General features: G+C 41.9%; 1 protein-coding gene across 7 annotated transcripts in view; it reads left to right on the forward strand.

Annotated features, from left to right (window-relative positions):
• C6H2orf76 (chromosome 6 C2orf76 homolog) overlaps positions 1-14,326 on the forward strand; it is a 114,187-nt gene that overhangs the window by 8,282 nt on the left and 91,579 nt on the right. The window contains exon 1 of one of the 7 annotated variants that reach the window (XM_049889173.1): positions 2,770-4,489. The exons of 5 other annotated variants lie outside the window; for them this stretch is intronic. In XM_049889173.1, the coding sequence (XP_049745130.1) occupies positions 4,400-4,489 (90 nt within the window). In that variant the 5' untranslated portion in view covers positions 2,770-4,399. Of the gene's footprint in view, positions 1-2,769; positions 4,490-14,326 lie in introns of those variants that run through there. One more of the 7 variants, XM_049889172.1, reaches the window with a different exon arrangement.

Genomic DNA, 14,326 nt, shown 5'->3' on the forward strand with positions numbered 1-14,326 from the left:
AGGAGAATTGATGTGTTTGAATTATGGTGTTGGCGAAGAACATCTAATATGCCATGGACTGCCAGAGGAACAGCAAATCTGTTTGACAGAAAGTCCAGCCAGAAGGCTCCTTAGAATTGAGGATGATGAGACTTCATCTCACACGCTTTGGACGTGTTATCAGGAGGTATCAGTTTCTGGAGAATGATGGGCTTGGTCAAGTAGAGGCTCAGTGAAAAAGAGATGGATTGACACAGTGGCTGCAACAGGGGGCTCAAACTTAACGGTGATTGTGGGGATGGCTCTGGACCTGGCGGTGTGTTGTTCTGTTGTACAGGAGACAGCACTTAAGAACAACAACAGCATAGTCATTCATTTGCATACAGTATTGACCAATGCCTAGAAGGTGCAAACCGATCACAGGGCAGGCTGCAGCCCAGCCCAGAGAAAAATATCAAACCAAGTTGTTGACAGCTTATCCAGGAAATGCAACAAACCCACTGGAGTGGAACACTAGGGCAAAGGTAACTCTTCAGGGTTTAGGGGGAAATTCTCTCAATCTTTTTCCCAAGAGCCAAGGTGAAAGGCCACCTAAAGACACCCATTTCACCACACAAAGCAAAGCCATATAATCAAAAGTGTTGAAATTCAATTTAGAGAAATTATATTTGCTATGTAAGAAAAGCCAGTTACTCCAAAGTGACAGTTTGGAGCTCTTTTCTCACTGTGAGGCCCAGGCGAAGCCTGGATTTGTCTTTGCTCCTTCATTTGGTGCTTACAGCGTCATTAATGGAGACTCAGATGATTGCCTCTGTGGGTCTGATTTACAGTCAAATGTCTCTCCCCATCAGCCAGTTTTATTAAGTTATTGTGTTTACTTTGATCAGTCATAATGTAATTTCCCTTATCATTTCTCAAACATCAGCTGGTGTGATTAGACTTTGACAGTTAACACTGTAGAAAGCAGTTGTTGAAAGCATTATAGAAAGTGTTTGAAATTCATGGACCATCTCCAGTTTTAAGTGGAGTTGATTTATTGGTTGCTTGTTTGGAATGCACTCCACTTTCTTACAAACAAAACAAAATAATTTTCTATGTAGTGGCTTTGTGCCCAGATGAGTCTTCAAAAGTTGATTAAAGCCACTGAAATGTGAAACCAGCAAGGATTTCAGGCCTTAGGAAACAAATGCCAAGTGATTTTGATGAGGAGGAGAGAGAAGGGTGTTTTTTCTGCTACAGGGCCGACCCTCGGCCAAATTTTGAAATAGCCGAAGGCCTGCTCTTTGCCATGATTTCTCCTTCCTTCCCTCACCTCCCAGTGACTCTTTTCTGTAGTCTCCCGTGTGGAAATGCTGCCTGAAGCCCTCCACTCACCATTTCTGCTTTAGGCAATTGGGATAGCAACCAGCCTTTAACACAGAGAAATGGCAACAAGCCAGTATCTGGGATATAATTTTTAGAAATAAATTTTAGATTATATTTGAGGTCAGTAAACTGCATACATTTTTTATTCTTTATTTCTACAGTACTGGAAAGGATCTTTCTCTTCATTATTCTGAGAAAGTACATGATCCTCAGTGCTGTTTGTTTTTGTTAGCCACAATTACACTTTGCAGTTATTTTGATTTTATTTAAAATTATTTTAAACAATAACAAATAATTTTTTTAAATAATTTTTATTGTGCTTTAAGTGAAAGTTTACAAATCAAGTCAGCCTGTCACATAGAAGCTTATATACACCTTACTCCATACTCCCACTTACTCTCCCCCTAATGAGTCAGCCCACTCCCTCCTTCCAGTCTCTCCTTTCGTGAGGATTTTGCCAGTTTCTAACCCTCTCTACCCTCCTATCTCCCTTCCACACAGGAGATGCCAACACAGTCTCAAGTGTCCACCTGATACAAGTAGCTCACTCTTCATCAGCATCTCTCTCCAACCCATTGTCCAGTCCCTTCCATGTCTGATGAGTGGTCTTCGGGAATGGTTCCTGACCGCCGGGATTCTTCTAGTCTCAGTCAGACCATTAAGTCTAGTATTTTTATGAGAATTTGGGGTCTGCATCCCACTCTTCCCTGGCTCCCTCAGGAGTCCTCTGTTATGCCCCCTGTCAGGGCAGTCATCGGTTGTGGCCGGGCACCATCTAGTTCTTCTGGTCTCAGGATGATGTAAGTCTCTGGTTCATGTGGCCCTTTCTGTCTCTTGGGCTCGTAGTTATCGTGTGACCTTGGTGTTCTTCATTCTTCTTTGATCCAGGTGAGTTGAGGCCAATTGATGCATCTTAGATGGCCGCTTGTTAGCATTTAAGACCCCAGACGCCACATTTCAAAGTGGGATGCAGAATGTTTTCATAATAGAATTATTTTGCCAATTGACTTAGAAGTCCCCTTAAGCCATAGTCCCCAAACCCCTGCCCTTGCTCCGCTGACCTTTGAAGCATTCATTTTATCCCGGAAACTTCTTTGCTTTTGGTCCAGTCCAGTTGAGCTGACCTTCCGTGTATTGAGTATTGTCCTTCCCTTCACCTAAAGTAGTTCTTATCTACTAACTAATCAGTAAATAACCCTCTCCCACCCTCCCTCCCTTCCCCCCTCGTAACCACAAAAGTATGTGTTCTTCTCAGTTTATACAGTTTCTCAAGATCTTATAATAGTGGTCTTATACAATATTTGTCCTTTTGCCTCTGACTAATTTCACTCAGCATAATGCCTTCCAGGTTCCTCCATGTTATGAAATGTTTCACAGATTCGTCACTGTTCTTTATCGATGAGTAGTATTCCATTGTGTGAATATACCATAATTATTTAACCATTCATCCATTGATGGACACCTTGATTGCTTCCAGCTTTTTGCTGTTGTAAATAATTTGTTGTTTTTGTTAAAAAAAATAATTTGTTGTTTTTGTTAGGTGCCGTCAAGTCGGTTCCGACTCATATCTACCCCATGTACAGCAGAACGAAACATTGCCCGGTCCTGTGCCATTCTCGCACTTGTTGTTATGCTTAAGCCCATTATTGCAGCGACTGTAACAGTCCATCTCACTGAGGATCTTCCTCTTTTTCACTGGCCATGTACTTTACCAAGGATGATGTCCTTCTGCAGGGACTGCCCCCTTCTGATAACATGTCTAAAGTATGTGAGACGTAGTCTCGCCATCCTTGCTTCTAAGGAGCATTCTGGTTGTACTTCTTCCAAGACAGATTTGTTCACTCTTCTGGCAGTCCATGGTATACTCAAAATTCTTCATCACCACAATTCAAAGGCGTCAATTCTTCGATCTTCCTTATTCATTGTATGATAAATAATTTAACTATTATTAAATATTAATAGTAATCACTTATTAATTAAAATAATAATTTCATTTAATGCCTGAGCTATTCTCCCCCATATCAGCCAGGGTAGGTAGGGGTCACTGTTATTGGCTAATGCGCTATCTCCATGTGCCTGGTACTTCTCAGGCAGTCTAATAGATGGTGTTGAATGGATGAATGAATAGAATGCTTTTCTTTGTATGAAGGCTTCCGCTTGATTAGCTGAGAGCACAGAAACCAAATAAGTTTGTTAGAACTGAATGTGAAAATAGGGGCTTGAGTAAAGTAGATGAGCTTTGGTGCAAGGACCATGTAATCACTCAAATCACTCCACATTTTCAAGAACACCTGGCTTAAGGTAAGATGGGGAACTTGACCAGCCAACATGACAGCCAAGTAGACCCTGTCAGTCAGTAGAGGGGCCGTTGTCCTTGTCTCGGCTCATTCCCCCATCCTTGGAATACCTGTTTTGACTGCTCACAGGGCCTCACTTGCTGGCTGAAAGCCAGGCAGGCAAGACAAAAATAAACAGAAGTGGAAGCAGTCGCTTCCCAGCAAGTGTTGAGTTTCATTTAATATTAGATTTCTTGGTATAAACCTAATCTTTAGTTTTTAGAAATAACCTAATCTTCACAAACTGGACTACAGTTACAGAAGAGCTTTACTACAAGGTCAAGGTTAGAGCATTCACAAATGACTAATCTGTAATCATTTTCCAGGTTCTTGGACTGTGACTTCCGTGGCAGGGCTCCAGCAAAGGGAGGGAGGAGACTAGTGTGTTTTACAGGGAAGGAGGCACCTGAGAAATGCTTCTCGGATAGGAGCGGGGAGAGCTGGGCAGAGTCTAGGGGGTAGTTTTGTGAAGAATAAGGGAGGTAAGAGCTTGGGATAAGTAGACTATGGCTTTCCTCTTCCTTGCCCTGATTTCTTTCCCTTTCCTTTTTTTTTTTTTTTTCTTTCTTCCTTTCTGTCTGACTTTTTATGTTTTCTGAGTGTATAATTGTAGTGAGAGGAGGTCTTAGCCATCCCGTCCCATCTCCCCTTCTTCCCTTGGATGTTCATTCATTTTCAGAGGAACTGTAGCAAATTGGGCATGAGAGAAGAGTGAACACATGTGCCCACATATGGGCACATGCATGGGATTCCCTTCTTTCCCCCTCCTCTTGTTTCTTCCCCAGGATCGTAGCTGGATTCGGGCTAAGGTGAGTGTCCTAGCAGGCTGGGAAAGTAAGGAAGGGAAGACTTCCTTTAGAATTGCTTATACGTTAATTGGTCATATACTGGTCAGGTGCTGCATCACGGCGTTTGAAAATATTTATGATGTAGTATGGGATAACGGAATTTGGTACGGTGGTTCTTGTTCAGTTTCGTCGGAAGTATAAACTCTTTTAAACCTACACTGTCTTCCACATCTTTGCCTGTTCCCCTAGCTCCTCGTTGCACACCGCAAGCGTTTGGTAAATGCTTTGGAGCTAGGTTGTTAGAGATGCACCTTCTTGGTGAGCACTTCAATTGCCTGTCAATAAGAAAATTGGGAATATTGAAATCTGGTGTCAGATACCTTAACTGATAATTCCTTTGAAGGACAAAGCATTAAAAAATGTATTATTTTGAGATGACTGTAGATTCACGTGCAGCTGTAAGAAATAATACAGAGAGACCCTGTGTGCCCTTCACCCAGTTTCCCCCAAGGATAACGTCTTTCAAGCAAAGGGGGCAGCCGGTGCGAAGACAGGTAATAGCTTGTGTATTGGCGGAACTGAAAGAGGGCCAATGTGACTGTTGGGTGGTGATGGGGGGGAAGTTGGTGGGGCCAAATGAGGTGGCTAAGGAATTTGCATTTTACTTTAGGGGGTGTAGGGAGCCCTTGAGGAATTTTATGCAGGGGAGAGATATACTTGAATTTATATTTTAGAGTATCTTGCTAGGGGGCCCAGACCGGTAGTGGGAAGACCAATTGGGAGGCTTTTCCATTATTCCAGGGAAGAGACAGTGGTGACTTGGACTTTGTTGTTGTTGTATTCCATCGAGTCACTTCTGACTCAGAGTGACCCTATATGACAGAGTAGAACTGCCCTGTAAGGTTTCCTAAGCTGTATCTTTACAGAGCAGATCGCCAGATCTTTTCTGCCATGGAGATGCAGGGGGTTCAAATAGCCAGCCTTTCAGTTAGCAGCTGAGTGCTTGACCATTGTGCCACCAGGGCTCCTTTGACTTGGACTAGAGTGGCAGCAATGGGGATATAAATGATGAAAGTCAAGATACATTGTGGAGATAGAGTTGATAAGATTTGTCGATGGATTAGCTACAGGGTAAAGAAGAGGAGGAGTCTCTTGCTGATGGCCTCAATACTGAGTGAAAACCCAAACCCATTGCTGTCTAGTTGATTCTGACTGACGGCGATCCTCTAGGACAGGATAGAACTGCTCCATAGGGTTTCCAAGGCTGTAATCTTTTGTGTGTGTTTTAGGTAAAAGTTACAGAGCAAATTTGTTTCTCCATTCAACAAATTGTACACAAAGTATTCTAGACATTGGTTGCAGTCCCCAGACTGTGTCAGTACTCTCCACATTTCCACTCTGGGTTCCACATTTCCTTTTGTCTGCTTTTCCTACCCCTTCCTGCCTTCTCATCTTTACTTTGGGGCAAATGTTACCCTTTTAGTCTCGTGTAATTGTTCTACGGAGCACATTGTTTTCGGGCAATATTTTATAGGCCTGTATCGCTTGGCTGGAAGGTGGTTTCCAGGAATGGCTGGAGTTCCATGTCAGAGAGATGTCTTGGGGCCATAGTCTCAGCAGTTCCCCCAGGTTCTATCAGCCCAGTAAATCTGCCTGGCCTTTTTAAAATAAATTTAATTTTTCGTTCTATATTTTTCTCCTGCCCTATCTGGGACTCTATTATGATGCAGATCAGCGAGGTGTGTCTGGTTTTGGGGTCAGGCTGTAATCTTTATGGAAACAGACTGCCACATCTTTCTCCTGCAGAGTGGCTGGTGGGCCTGAACCACCAACCTTTTGGTTAGCAACTGAGCACTTAATCGCTGCACCACCAGGGCTCCATAGAAACTGAGTGAATTATAATTATTGAGGTGGAGAAATCTGAGTTGTAGGTAGGGGTCAGATTTAAACTACCCAGTTCAGTTCGGGACATGTTCAGCTTTAGATGCCTGTTCATAGTATAAGTAAAGAAGTAGGCAATGTGATATACGGGTTTTGACCACAGAGCCGGACATGTATTTCAGGGAGTGATCTGCTTACAGATGACAGTTAAAGCCGTGGATGGGAAAGAGATGCAAGAGACCATCTAGCAGTAGAGTGTAGGGACAGAAGAGAGAAGTGTTCATTATATTTGGCCACATGCTGTTATAATGGAGGAGTGGATGCAGAATCCAGTTTAGAATGGGTTAAAGAACGACCAGGAGATGAGGAATTGGAATAGGAATGCATAGACAGCTCTATCTTTATTTTTTCTGGACAGTAAAGAACTTTCTTTTTCTCTGCTCCGGAAGGAGGCGTTATCTCTATTTTCCAAGGCTGTTTGCTATGGAAACATCCTGACAGACAGTCCAGAGCAAAGGCCACCAGTGCCTCTGTTTATAACAGTTAAGAAACTCATGGACAGTTGCCTTCCAACAACATCTACTCCTTGTTTCTATACCATCTTGGCTTCTGGTGACTTTCCCATTGAGTATATCCCTCTGTCAGCCACTGTGGTTAATCTGACTAATAGAGGATGGGACTAAATCTGCTCAATTAGTTTCATTCAGGATTTAATTGGTTTTTTTTTTTTTTTTTTTTTTTACTGTCAACAGGATTCCAAGTAGCAGGAATAGGCCAGTCTGTAGTATTGACCTCAGTCATGCCTCCCAGGATCCTTAACCCAGCCAACTGAACAGATCTTGTAAACCATCAGAATCTGCCTTAGAAAACCAGGTGGTTTTCTCCTGTTTCTGTGTTGACCTTTGTTCTTGGCCCAAGGCATTCATCTAGGTGTAGCAGGATGTATTATAAATTTTTCATATTCCAACTAGGCCAACAAGGAAGAAGTCTAAGGCAATTCTTTTTTTTTTTTGAGCTTTAGGTGAAAGTTTGGAAACCCTGGTGGGGCAGTTGTTAAGAGTTGCAGCTGCTAACCGAGAGGTCAGTAGTTCAAATCCACCAGGCAATCCTTGGAAACCCTATGGGGCAGTTCTGCTCTGTCCTTTAGGGTCACTATGAGTCGGAATAGACTTGAGGCAACTGGTTTGGGATTAGGTGAAAGTTTACAGAGCAAATTAGTTTCTCACTAAATGGTTAATGCACAAATTGTTTTGTAACATTGGTTGCCAACCCCTTGATGTGTTAACATTCTCCCACTCTCCACCCCAGGTTTCCTGTTTCCTTTTGTCCAGTTTTCCTGTCCCTTCTTGTCTTTGCTGTTGGGCTGGTGTGCCCATTTAGTCTCATATAAATGATTGAACTATGAAGTACAGTCCTCACGTGTTACTGTTTGTCCTATAGAACTGTCTAATCTTTGGCTGAAGGGTGAACCTTGGGAGTGACTTCAGTACTGAGTAAAAGGGTATCCGGGGGCCATACTCTTGGGGTTTCTCCAGTCTCTGTCAGACCAGGAAGTTTGGTCTTTTTTTTGTGAATTGGAATTTGTTCTACATTTTTCTCCCACTCTGTCTGGGACCCTGTATTGTGATCCCTGTCATAGCAATCGGGGACGGTAGCCTGGCACAGTATAATTGTTCTCTGCTCAGGGTGGCAAAAGTTGTGGAAGTTGTGGTCCATCAGTCCTTTGGATTAACCTTTTCCTTGTGTCTTTGGTTTTCTTCATTTTCCTTTGCTGCAGCTGGAATGGGACCAGTAGATGTATCTTAGATGTCCACTTGCAGGCATTTAAGACCTCAGACGCTATTCACCATAGTTGGATGTAGAACATTTTCTTTATAAACTATGTTAGCTAAGTTGGAAAAAAAAGAAGAAGGTCTGATAATTGGAATATATGCCCTTGGTGGTAGAAACGACGCTGGAGATTGCATAATAGAATTTTGAAAGACCAATGGCTTCTTCATTGCAAGTACCTTTTTTCAGCCATACACATGGACCTTGTGAGATGGAATGCACACTGCCTGAGTTATCTAGTGCTGCTATAACAGAAATTCCACAAGTGGATGGCTTTAACAAAGAGAAGTTTATTCACTTGTAGTCTAGGAGGCTTGGAGTCCAAAGTCAGGGTGCCAGCTCCAGGGGAAGGCTTTCTCTCTCTGTCGGCTCTGGAGGAAGGTCCTTGTCATCAATCTATCCCTGGTCTAGGAGCTTCTCTTGCAGGAACCTCAGGTCCAAAGGATGTGCTCTGCTTCTGGCACTGCTTTCTTGGTGGTATGTCTCTCTGCTCACTTCTCTATATGTCAGAAGAGATTGGCTTAAGATGAAGCCTAAGCTTGTAGATTAAGTCCTGTCCCATTAACATAACTGCCACTAATCCCATCTCATTAACATCATAGAGATAGGATTTACAACACATAGGAAAATCACATCAGATGACAAAGTGGACAGTCACACAATACTGGGAATCATGGCCTAGCCACGTCGACAGATATTTTTGGGGGACACAGTTCAATCCATGACAAACCTGAACAAAATCAACTACATTTGTGGAAAGAGATGATAAAGAAGCTCAATATCATCAGTCAGAACAAGGCCAGGGGCTAACTATGGAACAGACTATCAATTGCTCATATGCAAGTTCAAGTTGAAGTTGAAGAAAATTAGAACAAGTCCATGAGAGCCAAAGTGCAACCTCCAGTATATCTAACCTGCGTTTGGAGACCATCTCAAGAATAGATTTGACACATTGAACACTAATGACTGAAGACCAGATGAGTTGTAGAAGGGCATCATACATGAAGAAAGCAAGAGATCATTAAAAAGACGGGAGAGAAAGAAAAGATCAAAATGGATGTCAGAAGAGATTCTGAAACTTGCTCTTGAACGTTGAGTAGCTAAAGCAAAAAGAAGAAATGATGGAATAAATGAGCCGTACAGAAGATTTCAAAGGGTGGCTTGAGAAGACAGTGTAAAGTATTATAATGAAATGTGCAAAGAGCTGGAGATAGAAAACCAAAAAGGAAGAACACCCTCAGCATTTCTCAAACTGAAAGAACTGAAGAAAAAATTCAAGCCTCGAGTTGGAATGTAGAAGGATTCTATGGGGAAAATACCAAATGACACAGGAAGCATGAAAGAAGATGGAAGAAATCCACAGTCACTATACCAAAAAGAATTAGTCGATGTTCAGCCATTTCAGGAGGTAGCATATGATAAAAAATCTATGGTACTGAAGGAAGAGGGCCAAGCTACACTGAAGACATTTTCAAAAAACAAGGCTCCAGGAATTGACTGAATACCAGTTGAAATGTTTCAACAAATGGATGCAGCGCTGGAAGTGCTCACTTGTCTATGCCAAGAAATTTGGAAGACAGCTACCTGGCCATCCAGCTGGAAGAGATCCATATTTGTGTCCATTCTAAAGACAGGTCATCCAAAACAATGTAGAAATTATTGAACAATATCATTAATATCACACACAAGTAAAATTTTACTGAGTATCATTCAAAAGTGCTGAGCAGTATATCAACAAGGAACTGCCAGAAATTCAAGCCAGATTCAGAAGAGGTCGTGGAGCCAGGGATATCATTGCTGATGTCAGGTGGGTCATGGCTGAAAGCAGAGAATACCCAAAAGATGTTTACCTGTGTTTTATTGACTGTGCACAGGCATTTGACTGTTTGGATCATAAAAAATTATGGATAACATTATAAAGAGTGGGAATTCCAGAACTTAATGGTGTGCATGAGGAAACTGTACTTAGACTAAGAGGCAGTCATTTGAATAGAACAAGGGAATACTGCGTGATTTAAAGTAAGAAATGGTGTGAGTCAGGGTTATATCCTTTCACCATACTTATTCAGTCTGTATGCTGAGCAGATAATCCAAGAAGCTGGAGTGTATGAAGAAGAACAGGGCATCAGGATTGGAGGAAGACTCATTAACCTGCGATATGCAGATGACACAACCTTACTTGTTGAAAGTGAAGAGGACTTGAAGCAATTATTGATGAAGATCAAAAACCACAACCTTCAGTATGGATTATACTTCAACATAAAAAAAAAGAAAACAAAAATCCTCACAACTGGACCAATGAGCAGCATCATGATAAACAGAGAAAAGATTGACGTTGTCAGGGATTTCATTTTACTTGGATCCACAATCAATGCCCATGAAAGCGGCAGTAAAGAAATGACGCATTGCATTGGGCAAATCTGATGCAAAAGATGCCTTTGAAGTGTTAAAAAGCAAAGATGTCACTTTAAGGCCTAAAGTGTGCCTAATCAAGCCATGGTGTTTTCAGTTGCCTCGTATGCATGTGAAAGCTGGATGATGAATAAAGAAGACCTAAGAAGACTTGATACTTTTGAATTATGATGCTGGCAAAGAATATTGAATATACCATGGACTGCCAGAAGAACGAACAAATCTGACTTGGAAGAAGTACAGCCAGAATGCTCATTAGAAGCGAGAATGGCAAGACTTCGTCTCACATACTTCGGATGTATTATCAGGAGGGACCAGTACTTGGAGAAGGATATCATACTTGGTAGAGTGGAGGGTCAGCAAAAAAGAAGAAGACCTTCAACGAGATGGATTGATACAGTGGCTGCAACAGTGGGCTCAAGCATAATGATTGTGAGGGTGGTGCAGGACTGGATAGTGTTTTGTTCTGCTGTGTATAGGGTCTCTATGAATCAGAACTGACTTGATGGAACCTAACAACAACAATCAAAAAAAACCAAACCAGACCCGCTGCCATTGAGCCAACTCCCACGCATAGCAACCCTGTAGAACAGAGAACTGCCCCATAGAGTTTCCAAGGAGCACCTGGCGGATTTGAACTGCTGACCTCTTGGTTAGCAGCCCTAGCATTTAACCACTACGCCACCGCAACAACAGCATCACGTAATTCTAACTCATAGCGGCCCCATGGGACAGAGTAGAACTGTCCTATAGGGTCTCCAGGGGTCGTTGTGAGTCAGAATCGACTTGACTGCAATGGGTTTTGGTTTAATCTTAAAGAAGCAGACTGCCACTTCTTTTTCCCGTGGAGCGGCTAGTGGATTCAAACACTGTGCAAGGGTTAATATTTTCTCAGATGACTGTGATTCGAGAAAAATGGAATTTATATTCAGTATGCCTTCTTTTGAGCCCTGGTGACGTAGTGGTTAAGAGCTCGGCTGCTAACCAAAAGGGAAAAGGGGGTGTTATTGCATAAGGGGCACTGAGATTCTGTTAAGGGCAATAAAAGATTTTGGAAACAGATAGTGGTGATGGTTGCAGAACGTGGTGGACATAATTGATGCCACTGAATTGTACATTAAAAATGGTTAAAATGGCAAATGTTTTGCTATATATATTTTACCACAATTAAATAAAAAGTGCTAAAGTAGCCCCAAATCCTGTATCCCCTGGCCTAGGGTCTGGGAGACCTTGGCACTATCAGTGTTCCATGGGAACAGTGACTGGGATAAGTAGATAAGGGCCTTTTTTTTTTTTTTTTAGTTTTACTGTTTTCTAACTCATTAATTTCTGTTTTTATTCCTTCTGCTTACTTTTAGTTTTTGTTCTTTTTTTTTTTTATTAACTTTTATTGAGGTTCAAGTGAACGTTTACAAATCAAGTCAAACTGTCACATATATGTTTATATACACCTTACTCCGTACTCCCACTTGCTCTCCCCCTAATGAGTCAGCCCTTCCAGTCTCTCCTTTCCTGACAATTATGCCAGCTTCCAACTCTCTCTATCCTTCCATCCCCCCTCCAGACGGGAGATGCCAGCACAGTCTCAAGTGTCCACCTGATATAATTAGCTCACTCTTCATCAGCGTCTCTCTCCTACCCACTGTTGCTTTGTTCTTTTCCCCTAGTTTTTAAAAGTGAAATAGTTAATTCATTTATTCTTTATTTTATTTTATTGTGTTTTAGGTGAAAATTTACAGGACAAATTAGTTTCTCAATAAAAAATTTATACACAAATTGTTTTGTGACACTGGTTGCAATCCCTACAATGTGTCAGCACTCTCCCCCTTTCCACCCCAGGTTCCCCATGGCCATTTGTCCAGTTTTCCTGTCTGTTTATACCTTCTTGTCTTTGCTTTTGGGCAGGTGTTGCCCATTTGGTTTTGCATACTTGATTGAACTAAGAAGCATGTTCCTCATGTGTGTTATTATTTGTTTTATAGGCCTGTCTAATCTTTGACTGAAAGGTGGACTTTGGGAGTGGCTTCAGTTCTGAGTTAGCAGGGTGTGGGGGGCCATAGTCTCAGGGGTTTCTCCAGCCTCTGTCAGACCAGTAATCTGGTCCTTTTTTATGAATTTAAATTTTTGTACATTTTTCTCCCACTCTCTCTGCGACCCTCTATTATGACCTCTAACAGAGTGGTTGGTGGTTATAGCGGGGCAGCATCTATTCTGGGCTCAAGCTGGTGGAGGCTGTGGTTCGTATGGTCCATTAGTCCTTTGGACTCATTTTCCTTGTGTCTTCGGCCTTCTTCATTACAAGGGCCTTTTAAAAATAAATAAATAAATCAACTGACCAACTGACCACCCACATTCTTGCCCTCAAGGGGCTTGGAGGCTAGATGTCTTAAACAGATGACTTCAATATGATTTGACCAGGTACTGTGGGCAGACAGCAGGGCCTTTAGCTTAGGCTGTGGGAGAGGAGCTTTCCTCGAAGGAGTCTTGGAAAAGATGACCTTTGGGCTGAGTCTAGAAGGATACCTATGGGGTTGGCAGAGAGGGTAAGGGGCAAAAGGGGATTTGGAGAAAAGGCAGGGGTGGGAAGCAGCTTGGAAACAGTATGGTGTGTGTAGGAGCTCTGAGCCGTCTTTGCTGGTGGAGTGATGGAGTGGTCGTGAAAGATGGTTGTGTTGGTAACAAGTATCAACAGAGAGGCAGGGAGGGGCAGAGTGTGGAAGGCCTTTGTGCACTCTTAGACAAGTTTAGACTCATTCTGGGGATGACGCCTGCTCCTGGTTCCTCAACTGCTAAATAATTTTTGACTAGTGTCTCTCAGTACATACCAAGCGTATAAATAATTTTGTACCCCCTCCTTGTGCTTTACAGTATTTGATAAATTCTGATAAATACTGTTTGCTTTTGTTCTGTTATCTCTTTTTTGTCTTAAAAGAAATGCAGACAGCTTAGTTTTAAAATAAGTTTTTATTGATACATAATGTACACATCAGAAAAGTGCATATATCCCTCTGGACACCTTTTCAGCTCAGTAATGAAGTCACTCCTACGTTCACCCTTCAGCCAAAGGCAAGAGCGGTCAGGAAAGCTGGTAATAGGGAACTCAAGGTCAAGAAGGGAGAGTGTTGACATGTCGTAGGGTTGGTGACCAGTGTCACAAAACAATATGTGGATTAATTGTTTAGTGCGAAACTTGTTTCCTCTGTAAACCTTTATGTAAAGTACTGTTACAAAAAAAAAGATAAAGAAATAAAAACAAGTGCATATATCATAACTATGTAGGGCAATAGCTTAATTTAGAAACACACAATCATTATGAAAACTTCAAACAATTAGAAAAATATATAGAACAAGTACAATTTCTTGAATTTCTACCATTCAGACACAGCCATTATCAACATTTTGGTAAACATTTTTCTGGACAGTTCTCTGTGTTCACACATAAAGTACGTACATTACAGAAATGAGATGTTATATACCCGTGATTGTCTAACTTGTTTTTCATTCACTAATATGTCTGTGTTGCAATAGTACTAGCATCAGAACTTGTCTAGATTCCTTAGGGATAAGAATTAGGATCAGCTTAAAGCTGATTCCTATGAGGTGGAGGTCAGACATACCTTCAGTCTCCAACCATTTTACCAACTCTTACACTGAAGTGGAGAGCACACCCCTCCCTTCTTTCTGTACAGGACAGCTCTCTTAGCTTCTCTTAGCTGTGCAGTCAAGCAGGCCCTT

Source organism: Elephas maximus, chromosome 6 (assembly GCF_024166365.1).
Source record: "Elephas maximus indicus isolate mEleMax1 chromosome 6, mEleMax1 primary haplotype, whole genome shotgun sequence".
NCBI lineage: Eukaryota > Metazoa > Chordata > Mammalia > Proboscidea > Elephantidae > Elephas > Elephas maximus.